Source organism: Haematobia irritans, chromosome 3 (assembly GCF_050003625.1).
Source record: "Haematobia irritans isolate KBUSLIRL chromosome 3, ASM5000362v1, whole genome shotgun sequence".
Lineage (NCBI taxonomy): Eukaryota > Metazoa > Arthropoda > Insecta > Diptera > Muscidae > Haematobia > Haematobia irritans.
In genome coordinates, this window is record NC_134399.1 from 228,918,518 (window position 1) to 228,937,234 (window position 18,717).

The 18,717-nt window shown below is 32.6% G+C and overlaps 1 protein-coding gene across 12 annotated transcripts in view; it reads left to right on the plus strand.

The window, feature by feature from the left end:
• Window positions 1-18,717, plus strand: part of mmd (disintegrin and metalloproteinase domain-containing protein mind-meld) — a 575,647-nt gene that overhangs the window by 477,620 nt on the left and 79,310 nt on the right. For all 12 annotated transcript variants that reach the window (XM_075298290.1, XM_075298292.1, XM_075298293.1 and 9 more), the window contains exons 11-12: window positions 17,247-17,416; window positions 17,602-17,765. In XM_075298290.1, the coding sequence (XP_075154405.1) occupies window positions 17,247-17,416; window positions 17,602-17,765 (334 nt within the window). The remainder of the gene's footprint in view (window positions 1-17,246; window positions 17,417-17,601; window positions 17,766-18,717) is intronic.

Consider the following 18,717-nt stretch of genomic DNA (forward strand, 5'->3'; position numbering starts at 1 on the left):
GCGGTGAGGTTATGGAATTAATATGGGGTACCTGATGATTTCATATGTGGACGGGGAGGGGGACCTCCCCCTTGCCCTACTTTTTGAAACTTGGAACAAAATTATGCGATTTGCTTGAAATTTTCATTGAATGTTGCCATCTAGACAAAAATCGGCTACATTATTTTTCGATATTCGGTCGGGGAGGGGGACCACCCCTTTGCCCGACTTTTTTTTTTAAGTACAGTGAAAACAAAACTAAACTCCCCCGACTGAAATTTTACGGAAAAAATGGGTGAGGTTATGAAATTTATATCAGGTTCCTGATTTTTTAATAAAACTAAAAGGGCATAGGGAGACATCCGCTTCTCATAAGTACATGCAGAGAAACAATTAAACTTTACCGAGTTACTCGAAATTTACTGGGGAGAGGTTACGATATTAATAGTTGATACCTGATTTTGTGATATTTGGACGAAAGAGAGGCCGCCCCTTTAGGCTTATAATTTGCTTGACATTTTCTGAGACGTCTACAAAAGGTACGCTACATCACTTTTCGACATTTGGTCAAGGGTGAAATTCTTAAGTTTTCTTGAAATTTACAAAGGCGGTGGGGGAAGGTTATGAACGAAGGGGCAACCTTCCTTGCCCCACACTTGAAGGAAAGTTTCAAGAATTTTCAGGGAAGGTTAGGGGTGCTATTCACTACGGTGTTTGTCGATATTGTATCGGGAAAGTAACGTCCCTTTAAAACAATAGAGCAAAATTTAAACATCTCCGATCTACTTGAAATTTACAGGGAACGTGGGAGGAGGTGATTAAATTTATACATGATTTTTAAATTAGTATATGATTTTTCGATATCTGGTTGGGGAAGAGGAAAATTTGAATAAACTTTGTCGATTTACTTCGATAGAATTTATAGGGACCATTGAGTAGTTGTGAAATTAATATAGAGGTACGTCATAGTCCGATATCAGGTCGGAGTGGAGCGAAGGTGGGGAGAGGGTTCCCTTTTGTCCTTTTTTTTTTTTCTTAAATTGAAAGTAGAGGGTTGTCCGTAAATGGGAACTCGATACATAATTTTATGATTTTTGAACAAGCTTCTGCCAGACTTCTTTTTAGTAAAGAACTTAAATGTACATGAAATTGGCAGCCAACGTAGAGGGTGCATTTTTTCCCACATTTTATCAAATGTTAATGTGGTAAAATTTTTTACTACTTTTGCTTTTTCCGGTTTATTGAATTAGAAACAGTAATTCTTTGTATGTTATGTTATTATAATATAGTGCTTAATTTTCAGATATGTTGAGGAGAAGGATACATTTCCACACTTAAAATTCACAAGAAATATAGAAGATTTTCCAACTACTTGAATACAGAACATTATTTAAAAAATGTTGAGGAAAGGGTACACCCTCTCCCCGACATTTTTTAAGACGAACCGTTTTACATATGCATATCCGCCGTATTTGTATCTATAAATGAAAAAGCAATTAGTCCGATTTGTTTGAAAGAATTCAAATCTTTTCGAATTTGTTTTCAGCACGAAGGATATGGTTGACTAAGTCAACGTAAAATGTTCCTACAAAAACACTTCTATAAATAGACACACTATATATATATATATATATATATATATATATATATATATATATATATATATATATATATATATATATATATATATATATATATATATATATATATATATAGATATATATAGATATATATATATATATATATATTTATATATATATATATATATATATATATATATATATATATATATATATATATATATATATAAAACTTGTGGTTAATTTTAGAAAATTTTAACTAAACAGTATTAAAAATGCTGCCATCTCACCGATGTCACAAAAATAAGTAAATATTTTTCGACAAATTCAAGAAAATTTATTAGACATAATTAACTTTTTTCTCTTGTTACACTGAAAAAAATATTGGCCTAATATGGAAGATTATGCACCTTAAATTTTAGGCCTCGAAATTTACGCAATGCTAAGGACAAAATTCTTTAAAATAATGACATTTTAATTGAAAGAAAGTTTATAATCTTTGCTTCAAAAATTTTTATTCATTAAATTTAGGACACAAATCTTGAAATTTTGCGTCCCTCTGTTGAAGTTGTAGATCTTTGAATTAGGGCAAATGTTCCTTCAAATAAAGAAAAACATTTTTAATTTAAAGAAATCGTCTTTAACTCAACTGACTTATTGAATTTTTAAATTTAAGATTAAAATGCTTCAAATATAGGCTAAGACTTATTTTAAGGATTTGCATCTTTGGTTTAAAGTTTTTTTAGCATTAAGAAAAGAGTTTTTACTTTGAAGTACACTGAAAAAACAGTGAACCCACCAGGAAAGATAACTTTCGATTAATTTTAGAAAATTTGGAACTTTTTTAGAAAATTTTAACTAAACGGTATTACAAGCGCTGGCATCACTCCGATATGGTAAAAATAAGTAAATATTTTTCGACAAATTCAAGAAAATTTATTAGACATAACTAAATTTTTTCAGTAGTTAAAGAAAATTTTGTAGTTTTAAGAGAAATCTTGGAGTGCAAAATTGCAAGAATGTCTTTAGTGACATACGAAGTTCATGATGGACACATTTTTGGTAAAATTTACAAATTTAAAGAAATAATGAACTATTTTGTAAGAAATACGAAATTAGGAAATCTTTATGTTTTATTTGTGTATAACTTTTTCCCGTTTTTTAGTTCATTTAACTAACATACGCAAAAAATTACTTTACTAAAATAAACTTTTTCCAAACATAATGATTCTATGAACTAATATAAAATTAATATGGCTTTAGTGAAATAGAGAGTTCACTTTTTTTTGAGTGTACTTGGCATAATTTGGATTTTGAAACTGGAATTTGTTTGTACATGAATACCTTTATTAATATATCGCAAACTGAGAATAAAAAATTCGATGAATAAGATCTGTATCCAATTTTAATTTTATCGATCCTAGATTTGAAACCAGGGAGGTTCCCCAAAAAAATTTCTTTATTTTAAAGAAGCCGCATCGTTGGCTCGGAATCAATACCAAAATCCCTAAAGAAGGTCAAAATCTTTGGATCCTAGTAAACTTTTTTTGAGTGTAAAGAAAATTTTGTAGTTTGTAGGAAAAAATTGGACTTCAAAATTGCAAGAATGTCTTTAGTGACATACGAAGTTCATGATTAACGCATTTGTAGTAAAATTTACAAATTTAAGGGAATAATGAACTATGTTGTGAGAAATACGAATCTAGTAAATCTTTATGCTTAATTTGTGTATAATTTTGTCCGGTTTTTAGTTAATTTAACTAACGTACGCAAAAAATGATTGGATTAAAGGAAACTTTCTCCAAACATAATAATTCCATGAACTAAAACAAAGTTAAATTGGTTTTAGTGAAATAGATAGTTCACTTTTTTTAATTACAATTAAAAAAAAGAAAAACTTTAAACCAAAGATCCAAACGCCTTAAGAAAGTCTTAGCTTATATTTAAAGCTTTTTTATCATTAATGCTTTTCTCAACTTTAAAAAATTTGCCTTGCTTCAAAGATACGCGAATTTAATAGAGCGATGCAAATTTCAAAGATTCGTGGTCTAAATTTAAAGAAGAAAACTGTTAAAGCAAAATTACTTCTTTAATTAAAATTTCTTCATTCTAGAGAAATTTATCTTCAATATTGTGTGAATTGTGTAACCTAAAATTTAGGTAAATATTTCTTTCGGTGTACTTATCGACTTTTTGTAAACTTCAAATTCGAATAATCGTCTAATTGAACTTAAAACAAATCGAAAAGTTCAAATTGGATTTGAAGTACGTATAGACGATATAAAATATTTTAAAAATCATGGATATACGCAAAGAAAAAAAGTATATCGAAAACGTTGTTCTTTCTTAGGTTTTTTTTTTGAGCTTCTTCAATAATACCAAACTTTTGCTCCAAAAACACACTACATTTTAAAGTTTCATAGTTAAATTTCAATAAATTTCATGTCAACATTCTTGAAATATACCCAGAATTACATTATTTCCGTTTGCAAAAGTTGCATTTTTAATAAAGTGCCCAAATAAAGGGTTTGTTTCTGTAAAATAAAGTTCTTGGGCGCCCAAAACTATGCTCCATAAATATATCTTCTTGTTTGTTTACTTTGCTTGTGCGTTGATGGCCACAGCGATAATTATCTGTTTATGACAATAACACCACTTAGCCCAATGGATAGTGTGTTGGCTTACAAACTATATGGTCTGAGGTTCCAGGCGATTTCACCACTGCTCAAAACTTTTAAAAAGTTTAAACATTGATTTTTTCAAATTTAAAAAAATCAAAATCTTGAAAAGTTGGGGTTTCTAAATTTTAAAAAATCGCAAGTTTGTAAATTCAACCTTAAAAAATTGTCAAAGTATTGAAAAGGTGGGAATATCGACTTTTTGATCCTCCTTGCAATAAATTCGGCAAAACATCCCTCTTCTCTATACAAGCCACCTCGAAATAGTGATGGAATCTAATAAGAAAAAATCAAATTAATTCAAAAATTTCCGAGCCGGGACATATATATCATCCTCCATGAATTTGAATTTAGATGATTTTTAATAATTAGAGAAAGAGTATCCATTTTCGGGTCTATTTCTATCTAACTTTCATATTTTATAAAAAAATCGTATATTCTCAGATCTAAAATGAAAGTTTAAAATCGCAGCTAAATGGATTGTAAAGAACATCAAATAAATTAGATATAAATAGGCTCTTCGAAATACCCAAAAAGCGCAATCGATATCAGTTTATTTGGAGGCTACATCATTAGCAGAAATTTCGAATTCACCTTTTCGCAAGACCAGAAATGAATTTAAGTTTTAAAATTTGTCGACTGTAGTGTAAAAGTTTTATGTTCGAAAAAAACAAATATTAATTTCAATATAAAGACAAGTCTTCTCTTTCTTATAACCCTTTATGAACGTGTAGCAATTTCATACTCCATTGGACCTCCCCGTATATAGGAAAAGTAAGTGGCTAGTGATGCGTGCATTAAATATTTGATTCCTCCCAGAAGCAAAAGAAAACTACGGGAAAACCAAACACAAACACTCTGTCAGAAGTATTGGAAAATTCGTAAGAGAATGCTCTAAGCATGATTTGATGCATGTCCTTCTCATATACCTTTGGCCAATTACAAATGCCTAAGCATCTCACGTGCACACATACACACGCATACATACATCTATGAATTCCATGATAACTGGTTATGGACACACACATTTTTCTTATTGATACACAAACATGCACGTGTACACTTGACTGTTCCTTTTTTTTAATTTATCTCTCTTTTGGTTGAGACTATGTGACGGAGTCGTTTAGTCGGCTTGTTTGATCCTCGTAAAACATGACCAAATTTCATTTCCTACTTGAAGCTCTCATCATTTGGTTTGGCACGAAACTCAACACACATAAGGTACATTTTCACACACACACAAGACCACATCCCAGTGCTGAAAATTTGTTGAGCCTTCTGATATCGGGCCTTATAGGCCGATATGCGGAAATCGTTGATGTTAGTCTTAAAATCATGTTAGCCCTTAATTAAGCGAATAAAGGCTTCCCTTGGATTTTCCAGCAAAAATGTGGACATTTTCATCGAGGTATTAACCCTATCCTTCGTTAAAATGGCGACCCTTAATTTTATTATCGACGTAAAGTGCGTTTTGGTGGAATCGAAAATGATAAATCTTAGTTGTACTAAAAGAAAACATTATACGAATTTTTGTTTATTAGTAATTATAAATGAATTGAGTGACAAAATAAACTAAATTTGGGGTATCATTTTTGTTCATGATGCAATTTGTAGAGCGTTGAAATAAGCCGCAGTCAAAATACCGAAGGATGACGTTAGTATACAAAACAAGTATATACAGCAGTAAATTCGGCCGGGCCGAATTTTAAATACCCACCACCATGAATCAAGTATAATAGTTTACTATGAAAACTCTTCCTCGTAGTGGGTTACTTGATAATATATAGAATTGTAGGGAGTTTGATGACAAATCTTTTCCCAAACGAGCCAGCTCCCGAAGACAAACTTTAAAGATTCTACCTATGAAGACCAGATAAGATTCTGGATATATGAGAACCAATTTTGTTTGAGTTTTAGAGAAAATATAAACATATCGTGTATATGTTGAAATTACGCCTTAATTTAAAATCTTAAATTTGTAGATTTTTCCGCATTTATTTAAATACGATGAGAAAAATCTGGAACTTTTACTTTCAGTTTGAAGCAATTTTCATGATCAGTGCGCCTGCTATACCCTGAAAGAAGTGTTTTTTTTTTTTTTTTTTTTTTTTTTTTGAGAAACGTAATTTTAGACAAGCAAAGTTTTCTTTTGACATAAAAGAATGTGGATTCTTTTTAATTTTAGAGACAATCGTTGAATAAACGAAAACACTTTATAAGAAAAAGAAATTTCGTTTGTCTAAAATTTTATTATAGATTACTAATTTCCAGCAAATCGGATAAAAACTACGGATTCTAGAAGCCCAAGAAATAAAGCTGGGAGATCGGTGTATATGGGGGCTATACCAAAACATAGACCGATAGGCACCATTTGCTACTCACATATTTGTGATCTTAAAATACCTCCAGATTTTCAATTTCAAGCTAATCGGCCAGAAAATATAGTCTCTAGACGCCCAAGAAATAAAAATCGAGAGATCAGTCTATATGGGGGTTATACCAAAACATGGACCGATATACCTCAATTTCGGCACTCTTATCTGTGGTCTAAAAATACCTCTAAATTTCGAATTTCAGGCAAATTATGTAATAAATACAGTTTATTGTAGCTCAAGAATTTCAGACAAAGCGGATGGTAAATATAGTTTCTAGAAGCCCAAGAAGCAAAATGGGAGATCGGTCTATATGGTGGCTATACCAAAAAATGGACCGATGGGCACCGTTTTCGTCACACCTTTTTATGGTCCCAAAAGAACTCTAGATTTTCAATTTCAGGAAAATCGGATAGAAAATATAGTTTCTAGAAGCCCAAGAAGCAAAATCGGGAAATCAGTCTCTATGGGGGCTATATCAAAACATGGACCGATGATCACCATTTTCGGCATACCTTTTTATGGTCCTCAAATATCTCTAGATTTCCAATTTCAGACAAATCGGATGGTAAATATAGTTTCTAGACGCCCAAGAAGCAAAATCGGGAGATCGGTCTATATGGGGGCTATATCAAAACATGGACCGATACGAACGATTTTCGACACACCTCCTTATTGTTCTAAAATACCTCTAGATTTTCAATTTCAGACCAATCGGATAGAAAATACTGTTTCTAGACGCGTAAGAAGCAAAATCGGGAGATCGGGCTATATGTGGGCTATACCAAAACATGGACCGATATGGACCATTTTCGACACACCTCTTTATAGTCCCACAATACCTCTAAATTTCCAATTTTAGGCAAATCGGATGGTAAATATAGTTCCTAGGCGCCCAAGAAGCAAAATCGGGAGATCGGTCTATATGGGGGCTATATCAAAACATGGACCGATACGAACGATTTTCGACACACCTCCTTATTGTTCTAAAATACCTCTAGATTTTCAATTTCAGACAAATCGAATAGAAAATACTGTTTCTAGACGCCTAAGAAGCAAAATCGGGAGATCGGTCTATATGGGGGCTATACAAAAACATGGACCGATACGGACCATTTTCGACACACCTCTTTATGGTCCCAAAATACCTCTAGATTTCCAATTTCAGGGAAATCTGATAAAAACTACGGTTTTTATAGGCCCAAGACCCCAAATCGGGAGGTCGGTTTATATGGGGACTATATCAAAACTTGGACCGATATAGCCCATCTTCGAACTTGACCTGCCTGCAAACAAAAAACTTATCTGTGCCAAATTTCGGGACGATAGCGCCATTATTGAAGGCTGTAGCGTGATTACAACAGACAGACAGACAGACAGACAGACGGACGGACAGACGGACATGCTTATATCGTCTTAGAATTTCTCCCTGATCAAGAATATATATACTTTATATAGTCGGAAATCGATATTTCGATGTGTTACAAACGGAATGACAAACTTATTATACCCCCGTCACCATTTTATGGTGGTGGGTATAAAAATAAGGATGTATTTCCAGAACTAAGATGGAATCATCCCGAATTGACAAAATAAAATATATCAACCCTACGTTTCACCTGCAAAATAAGGCATGATATACGCATTTCATCTTCCTTATTTTCCCAACTGAAAGCTTACATGTTTAGTATATTGCGTGTTGGCAAGGTATGCGTTTGTGTACCATACAAAGAAACATATGTACATGTGTGTATGTGCATGTCTAAATACCAAAACCATTATGGCTATAAATGGGCTGCCGAAATATTTACAAGTGTAAATTGCTAGTCAATGAATTAGAAAATGAAGAGGAGGAGATGGAAAAGAAAAGAAAAAGAAAGGACAATTTTTCAAAGGATATCACGATGTATTGTTTGCTTGTTTTTTTACATTACCAAGTTCATATTTTGCCCCTTCCTTCGAAACTCTACATTCCTCTTACTTTGTCTTTTGGAAACTTGTTCTAACATTCTTAATATTATTGGTTCGACTTAAAAGCCTTATTTGGCTCTCGCGACACTGGTTAGTTGAGAGTCTTAAGCCTTCTTTTGTTAAGGAGAAAAGCCTCTTCCTTTAACATAATTCTGTAATGGTGGTAGCACCATCATCACAAAAGACACAAATAAATCCATCATTCATGTCAACAAATGGCCTTTACAAAAGGATTAATTGGCTAAGATAAATTCAAAAATGTTGTTTAAGATTTTACGAGCACGCCATACTGGTAAATACATGGAAGTTTTGTCATCCATGACATGTTGGAATATTAAAAGTTTTGTATCATTTCAAAGGGCGTAAAAGTTTGCAATGCGAGTCCATTGTTGTGATTTGAGGATACTTTGAGGAGAATGGGATGAAATCTTGTAGTTGGTAATATTTTCTTAATAATAGCAAAAAGCCTAAAAAAGAAGAAACCTTTATTTGAGAACAAAGAATTCCAACTCTCTAATCAGTTTAGCCATCAATGTTTGACTAAGGGTGGAGGCAGACTTTAACATCATTACGAATATTTATTTTCACATAAAATTAATACAGTGAAGTGATTTCACCAGGCCAGCTAAGTTTTATTTTACATTTAGGGTATTTTCCATGTAGTTCCATTGGGCTTTAACTCTTAGTTATCAACAAGTAAATTGAAAATATTTTTGGATCCGGTTAACCTAGATATCCCAACTCTGACGGAGCCTCATAAAAATGGGAGTAGCCAAAAATTTTTTAGTCTAAAGGAGACTCAAAAAAGAAAGTGAAGCAGAACTAAAGTCGATCGATACACTAAACAAACCCTACTTAATTAGACCATTTTCAAATAACAAAGTATTCATATTAAAAATTTGAAGCTAATCAACGTAAAATTCTGGCTTCTTGGGCAGAGCATCCATATTAAAAATGTTAATCCAATCAACGTAAAATTCTGGCTTCTGGGACCATACTGCCAAAATGCAGTGTTACTGCACTTATATTCCTCCAGACGTCAGTTTTCTACTTTGATTTTCTTCAAATTTTGCACAATTCTCCGCAATTAGTAAGATGTTCAATTTGGTGGAAATTGTTTCAGATTTAGATATAGCTTCCATATATATCTTTTGCCCAAATAACTTATAAAACCCCAGAAGCCAGGGATTTACTTTGTTTTGGTTCAAATTTTGCACAAAGAGTATATTTCATCGTCGTTGGTTGAAATTAGGAAAATGTATTAATTACAATTTTAAATGCGAGCTAATTGGACATAAAGATTAAGGAATTGGTATTATTATGCTATTGAAAAGAAAATGCCAGATACCCATCTTACAAGCCTGACTATACATTAATTTAAGTGTTGGCTAATCCACATTTCCATAGTCTCTAGGTTAGGTTAGGTGGCAGCCCGATGTATCAGGCTCACTTAGACTATGCAGTTCATTGTGATACCACATTGGTGAACTTCTCTCTTATTACTGAATGCTGCCCGATTCCATGTTAAGATCTATGACAAGGGACCTCCTGTTTACACCCGAGTCCAAACGGCGTTCCACATCGCAGTGAAACCACTTAGAGAAGCTTTGAAACCCTCACCAGCATTACTGAGGTGGGATAATCCACCGCTGAAAAACTTTTTGGTATTCGGTCGAAGCAGGAATCGAACACGCGACCTTGTGTATGCAAGGCGGGCATGCTAACCATTGCACCACGGTGGCTCCGTGGTAAGATCTGGCTGGGTGAGATGATTCAATTTGGGTCTTATATGCTACTTTCTTATGGAAATTTTATACGATAATCATTTCTCCCAAGTTGAATCATTTTTTCACCACCACTGTGCATCATCTTCTCATATAGCTACAATCCAGTGTTGCCAGGTTAGGGGTTTCCCACTAAATTTAGGGGGTTTTTCACTTTTAGGGGGATTTTTAGGGGTAACATTTATTTGGGGGGATTTTTGGGGGTAAACAATTATTTCAGACCTTATAAAGTGGAGCAATTCTCAAGAAAATTCGGAACAATTCTAGCAAGAGTTATGAGAAAAAAGATGCGGAAAGTCAACAAGAAGATCCTAAATACAAACAAGTATCCAATACACCCAGAAAAAAGTGTCTTCGAAATTAGAGGAAAAAATGTTCATCAATTTAGTTTAGCCATTTTATTTCCATTCAGTTAAATTTTTGTGTCAAATAATAAAATTTACTTGTTTAAGTAAAAAAATCCTAAACTGAAAGCAGTTAGGAATAGTTCATTAACTAGAATAAAGCATGTAATTTTACTAATACTGTTTTCTTCGCTGGGTATAAGATTTTACTACTGAACAAGAAAATTTTATTCACTGATAACAAAGCATTCGTAAAAATAAACAAAAAGCGAACTAAAACCAAGTTTCTTCAAATTTAGTAAAGTTTCTTATAAAATGATAAATCTATTTATTTATTTTATTTATTTATATTCCTACTATGAAGTATTCAATCCTTTCAAAACTTAAGGAAACACATTTATTAGAATATAGGAAAATTTCCTACATTTCTTTTATCTGCCTGTAATCGATATGTTTGCGTGTGGGTTGTTTTTTAGTTGGAATCGCGTTGTTATGGTATACGGAGAGATTGTTAAAAAATAAATATAATATAATAAAAAACAAATAAAATATATAAAATATTTATTATTTTAAATTAGTGAATAAAATTTTGTTTTTTGAAAATTGGTTTATAAAAAAAGAAAACACCAGCAGAATAACAACCCCTTCATTCGACTTCATTTTGGAATCTTCGATTATCAGGTAATATTCAGTGACGCTAACCTTTTGTGAAAAAATTGGTTTAAGATTTTTTGTTTATATTTGTAGGTATTGAAATTGTAAAAGGTGGACAAAATTGCTAGCAGCAACTTATTCAAAGTTAAAGGTACTACACACAAAAAAAAAAAAACGTTTGAAAAACGTGTACCGAAAACGTTTTTCTTTTGTTAGAGTTTTTTGAATTGCTTCGAAAATTTTAAACTTTTATCACCAAAAAAATTAGTTTGTTACAAAATTTTTATTTTTTCAATAAAAAAAGTTATTTTTGAAAAAAACAACACAGTCCATTTCGTTTATATCAAACACTGTTCTTTTCTGACTTTAGGTCTTTAATAAGACACATTTTACAGTTCAAAATTTAATATACTATAATGTAATGTTGATATTTTTTCCGAATCTTCCGAACATATCTGGAATGTTTTTTTCTTTGAGTTTGTCTTTATGAAATTGTTTTTACATCCTGGAAAAGAATAAACGTTTATCACAAAATGTATATACTTTTCTTCCAAATACACTTCCTTACAGCGAAAAGCAAATGAGAAACGAACTTTGTTTGTCTAAAATTTCGTTTGGGAGGAAAGAATTATTTTTTTGCGTGTAAAAGAAGAAAAAAATGTGTTTTAATATTTCAAGGCCAGTCGATGCTGTTGATTCTAAATAAATATATTTAATATATTAATAAAACATGTCTTTTATTGAAGAAAAAATTGCCTATATAAATAAATAAAATTCTATTTAAAAACGAAGATAAGCAGTTCTAATTTTGAAGTAAAAGGTTTACCACAAATATGTAAGATTTATCCAAATGAATGAAAAATGTTCAATAAAATCATTCCATATATGACTTCAATTCAGTTAAATTTTTTCATTCTGTAGTATAGTGGTAAATAAATATAGGAAGATGTTAACTAATGTATGTAATGCATTCTACCTAATTTCTACGAAAATCATATCGTTCAAACAAATAAAAATGTCTTTGGCGCTATACGAAGTTCAATTTTCTTCACAATAAGTTCATTTTAACTTAAAGAAGAGGTCACTTTTTTCTGGGTGTAGCATTATTTTCGTTATCTCTTCTGTTGAAAGGGCATTTTTAATATTTGACAAAATTAAAAACAATCGTATTTTAACTTAGCAGCTGAAAGCTTTTTAAGAGTAAGCCCGTTTTTAAATTGATATACATATTGTATTATTACATCCATAAAAAAAAAATAATTTCCTCAGGGATGAAATTTTAAACGAAAATCTCTTTTGTTTTAAAGTATTTTCTTAAATAGGAAATTTTATTTTTTATTTACTTCAAACGAAAAAAAAATTTAGCATCAAAAGAAAACTTAGTTTTTCTAAAATTTCGTTTCTCAGGAAATAACTCTTCTTTCAGGATATATATTTGTGTTAAATTTAATTTTTAAAGTGTATCACTACAGGATTTTTTCACGTAATTTTGCGACCACTTTTTGTACTTTTATACTCTGAAATTTTTTGGGGATTTTTGAAAAAAGCTTAGACCAATTTAGGGGTTTTTTTTTCTTAATATTTGGGGGGAAGAATCAAAAATCACCTGGCAACACTGCTACAATCCCTTAATTTTATTTTTTCGATTTCAAATTGTTATTACAACAACAACAGATTGAAATCTATTTTTAGAGGCATTGCTGAATTCACCTGATTGGAAACAATGTCTTGTTTCTAGTCAACAACACCTACTGTGAAAACTATTTGAAACTGGTTTCAAGGATACAACAACAATTCTAACGACAACATTAGTAGTGTTTTGTTTACCTTTTACGACGGGCTCATCGTAGCTTACTATTTTTTTATGTTAGCCTGATATCAACGCAGGCTGGTTTTTCGTCCATATCAATTACTTTACATTATTAATTACAATTTTAAATGCGAGCTAATTGGACATGGACATGTCCCCTCGTTAAAGTCGCATGTCTTTGAACTAAGGCTAATTTTCCTTAAAGTAAAGAAACACATTTTTAATTTAAAGAAATTGTCCCTAAATTAACTGAAATATTGAAACTTTAGATTTAAGACAAAAACGCTTCAAATATAGGCTAAGACTTATTTTGAGGATTTAGCGTCTTTGGTTTAATATTTTTTTGGAATTAAGAAAACATTTTTTACTTTAAAGTATCCGTTATAATTTGGATTTTTAAACTATCATTTGATTGTACGTGAGCACCTTTATTAATAAACCGCGAAAATAGAATGAAAATTTAATAAATATGTTAAGATCTGTATTCTAATTTTAATTTTATTGGTCCTAGATTTAAAGCCAGATGGGTCGCTAAAAAATTTCTTTGGCATGGAATCACTACCAAAATCCTTAAGGGAACGTCAAAATCTTGGGATGCAATTAAACTTTTTTTTAATGCATGTTCCAGACCTACAGTAAATAATCGAAAAATATCGTAGGGACAACCTCTCTACCATCCTTTTTTTTTAGGTCCCACGGAACCTACAGAAGGGTTAAATTTCTATGTATTTTACAAGACCAATTTTATTTTACTTTAGAATAAAATTTAAAGACACGACAATTTGTTTTTTTTTTTTTTAAAGAAGACAGAACTTTTACATTTTTTTCCTATGAAAAAGAAACCTATTTTCTATCTGTTGTAGCTTTGTTCTTCTGTACTCTTAGTATTAGAAATGCATTATTAAGCGATAAAAAATTGCACTTTTACATGACATACAAAATTATAAATAATGATAAACAAATAATAAAAGAAAATTTTAAATTATATTCCATTCAAGCAGAAATGCGCATCTGTTCGATTTTTGTTTTTTCTTTTCATGGCAGATCTTTTGAGAATGTTAGCAAACTAAGGGCAATAGTCTACACGCAAAAAAATAATTCTTTCCTCCCAAACGAAATTTTAGACAAACAAAGTTCGTTTCTCATTTGCTTTTCGCTGTAAGGAAGTATATTTGGAAGAAAAGTATATAATTTTTGTGATAAACGTTTATTCTTTTCTTTAATAAAGACTAACTCAAAAAAACATTGTTTTCTTGCTAATTGCATTTTCCCCCACATCTTTCTCACAACTACGAGGTTTTTTCGTTCTTAACACCTCTTCCTGTAATACAAACAATGTAGAAGAAATTATACGATTTTATAAATTTTAAATTTTTTTTTACCTTTCGCCTGGATGGAGAATCGAACCGCGGACCATGCACTTTGTAAGCCAACACACTAACCACTGAGCTATGTACCTGTTATGGTCATCAATAGATAATTATCCATATAAGTTATATTTATATAGCATAGCTTGCGGCGCCCACGAACCGAATAAACAAAGTTTATTTAACAGAAACAAACATTTAGTTTGGCACCGTGGAGCAGTGGTTGCTACGTCCGACTTGCATGCCAAGGGTCGTGGGTTCGATCCCTGCTTCGACCAAGGTTTTTTTTTGTTTTTACATATATTCCAGATATGTTCGGAAGATTCCGAAAAAATGTTCAACATTACATTGTACTATATTAAATTTTGAACTGTAAAATGTGTCTTATTAAAGACCTAAAATCAGAAAAGAACAGTGTTTGATATCAAGGAAATGGACAGTGTTGTTGTTTCAAAAATAACTTTTTTTATTAAAAAAATAAACATTTTGTAACAAACGAATTTTTTTGGTGATAAAAGTTTAAAATTTTCGAAGCAATTCAAAAAACTCTAACAAAAGAAAAACGTTTTCGGTACACGGGAGCCACCGTGGTGCAATGGTTAGCATGCCCGCCTTGCATTCACAAGGTCGTGGGTTCGATTCCTGCTTCGACCGAACACCAAAAAGTTTTTCAGCGGTGGATTATCCCACCTCAGTAATGCTGGTGACATTTTTGAGGGTTTCAAAGCTTCTCTAAGTGGTTTCACTGCAATGTGGAACGCCGTTCGGACTCGGCTATAAAAAGGAGGTCCCTTGTCATTGAGCTTAACATGGAATCGGGCAGCACTCAGTGAGAAGTTCACCAATGTGGTATAACAATGGACTTAATAGTCTAAGTGAGCTTGATACATCGGGCTGCCACCTAACCTAACCTACACGTTTTCCAAACGTTTTTTTTTTCTTTGCGTGTATTTTGCCTGATATAACGTAATAGTTTGTGTACAACAATTTAATCAAAATCATTAAAACATATTAAAAATATTACAAACATTTGAGTTGCATTTTTGATGCATCATGTGACATTGTGTTAGTGTGGTGGAATGTGCTAAGGTGCGTCCAAGTTCAAAACACAGCCGGAATGAGAAAAATTTTACTTTTCATGGTAGCCTGATATCGAAACAGGCGACTAACGTTCAAATACATGATTTTAATTTACAACTCATTACTATTCGAGCTTTATGGACAAAGAAGATTAAGGAATTTTTGATCAACAGAGTCATTGAAAAGAAAACGCCAGATACAAATCTGTACATGTTTCCGTTCGGGCGAATGAATTTTTCCACAGTCTTTAGTTCAGATCTGGCTGGGAAAGATAATTCCATTTGGGTCCTTTATTCTAACTCTTAATGGAGGAAACATATAAAAATTAATCACTTTTAAATCGGATCATCTTTAATCCCACTGTGCGTCATCTCTTCATATAACTAGAAAATCCTTTAATCTTATATTTATTCCGTTTTGTTACCGCAGTAATACAACAAAACGAAATCTATTTTTAGAGACCAATGCCGAATTTTAGAGACCAATGCCTAGTTTTTAGCATTCGAGATTCAAATGGACTAGCAACGCATAACTTATAAATTATTTTTCCTTCACACTAGGAAATTTCCTTTAACAAGTGAATTTGTCGAAAAAGGTTTACTTATTTTTATGAAATTGGCGTGACATCTGACAGTTTAGTTGAAATTTTCTAAAAATTATCTAATTTTTTTTAAATTAACCAAAATTTTCCATTCACTGATTCTATAGAAAAAATCATTGGAGAAAATCCAAATTTGCACTACTTTCGAATCACGACATTTTCAAAGCTGGCTTTACTAGGATGTTTTTATTTCATTTAGTTTTAATTTTGTCAAATAATAAGTACATTTAGATATAATCAAAGCAAGCACCAAAATGTATAACTACAACCTATTAATCAGAGTACAACCGAAATCTGCAAAATCATCTGCATATCTCCGTTCGTGTTTCACAAATATGGCGGAAAATGTTTACTGTATATTTCCCCTTGCAATGTGAATTGAGTTCATCGCCGAAAAATACCAAATTACGCCACTTTCTCATCTCATCTCATCTCTTCGATGTAATCACATTGGCAAATACCAAATAAATTGGGGTCAATCAAATCAAGTCGAAAAATTAAATTAGCAAAATCACATAACATTCGTATGGCAATTAGAATGGCATGAGGAAAATAAATCGCACGTACATGTAGAGCTAATCCACACCGCATACTCATTTACCCGCCTGTCCATGTGTTTGTGGATAAGTCGTAATAATAATAATTCCTTTTCTTCCCTCTGTGTGTGTGTGGATCATAGACTAAAGGACCTTTCGTTTATGTGCGCAAGGAGTTCTTACTTCGCTTTCCCAATAAAATACCATAATTATCTTTTGATTTGCCACAATTAATCAACATCGTTATTGTATGTGGTTAGAGGGGATAAGGGAGAATGGTGAATTGAGAGTGGCGAATGACGGAGAGGGCGAAGGTTAAATCCTTGGTAGCTTTAGTGGCTGTGATTTAATTCGCAATTAATCCTTCGTGAATTAATTTTGCTTTTAAGTTAATCAAAACACAGAGCTCTACGGGCTCAAACTGATATTAATGAGACCATTCATTTATGTTCCTGTTTTTTTGCTTCTTTTCTTTCTGGGTCCATTACAGAGGTGAGACGTTTGCTGGAGGAGAAGCAGGTGTGGCTGCGCCGGACACAGTGTGTACACCGCGATCTGTGGGCATCAGTGTTGATATCAATGTCTATGAACCGCATTTATTGGCCGGCACAATGGCCCACATGATTGGCCACAACATTGGCATGGGCCACGATGATGGACGTAAGTATTGATGACTGCTGGGGAGGTTGGGGATAGGGACACAGTTGGCGCTGATGACAGCCTTGTCCCACAAAGGCCATGATTATTTCATAAATGTCCATTTTTTCAATTTCATTTCATTGCGTTTTCGTTTTCATTATGGATTTGATTTGGCTGGCTGGCTGACTTTCACAACCGTCATGCAGGCGAGGAGTGTTTTTGCCGCGACTGGCATGGTTGTATAATGGCCCAATCAATTGTGGGCCAAGAGAATGTTCAGCCGTATAAATTCTCCGAATGCAGTAAAAAAGATTACATCGACGCATTACGTACAGGACATGGTCTTTGTTTACTAAACAAACCCAATGAGGTAAGTCACTCCAATGGTTGTTGGACTATTTATTGCCTTCAGTAGTCCATCATTGTCAGCATCAAAGAATTCCGAAAGGTCAACCATGTTTACTCGACGAAATGTCAAATGCATTATCGTTTTGTCGTAGGGCCCAACACAAAAGCTTTTTGTATTCCATTATTTATGATCAAATTGAGTTCCATAGGCTCTCTTGGATTTATTTATTATTCTGCAGCTTCTGTTGTGTGGCCGTATCGGTTATTCAGTCGGTGCATTGTCATTTAGACCCCCAAGGTTCATTCATAAAATGGAGCCTATATTGAAATAGTCAAGGATTATAGTACACACACACACAGACACATACTTGCCTAAGATCAAGGCAAACCACATTTGGTTATCGTGAATTTGTTTTTAATTAAAAAATAATTGCCATAGCACTTAGCCCCTGGGGTAGCTTTGATTTAGGTCTTAAAAATTTTGTCATTGTCCAAAAAATATGGGCGTTTGTTTGCTTTTCTTGTTTTGGTGTTCGCTCCCAGTTGGTGGTGCGTCACTTTTGGCGAGGTCCTTTATGTTTGGTGATTAAAATCCATGCAGGCTCCTGTCATAAATATTGCAAATAAATTGAACGGCTTTTTCTTTTGTTTTGTGCGTGTGCGTCAACATAAGATAGAGCGAGAGAGACAGAGAGCGCCCCATATGTGTGTGTGTGTTTGTGTGTGATTGCTGGATTGTAAAACTGTAAGTGTCTTTTCGCGCCTGTATGTGAGTATAGCAATAATGTTATTGTTTTCACTTTTGTTATTTGTTTAATACTTTGGCACAAACAAAAACAACACAAATAAAATGAAAACACGAAACGACGAAACTAAAAATATACCCAAAGCAATAACAACAATGCAAAAGTTGCTAAAGCAGCAGCTAAAAGGACGACATTTTTAGCAACTACAATGGCATAAAGAATGAATTC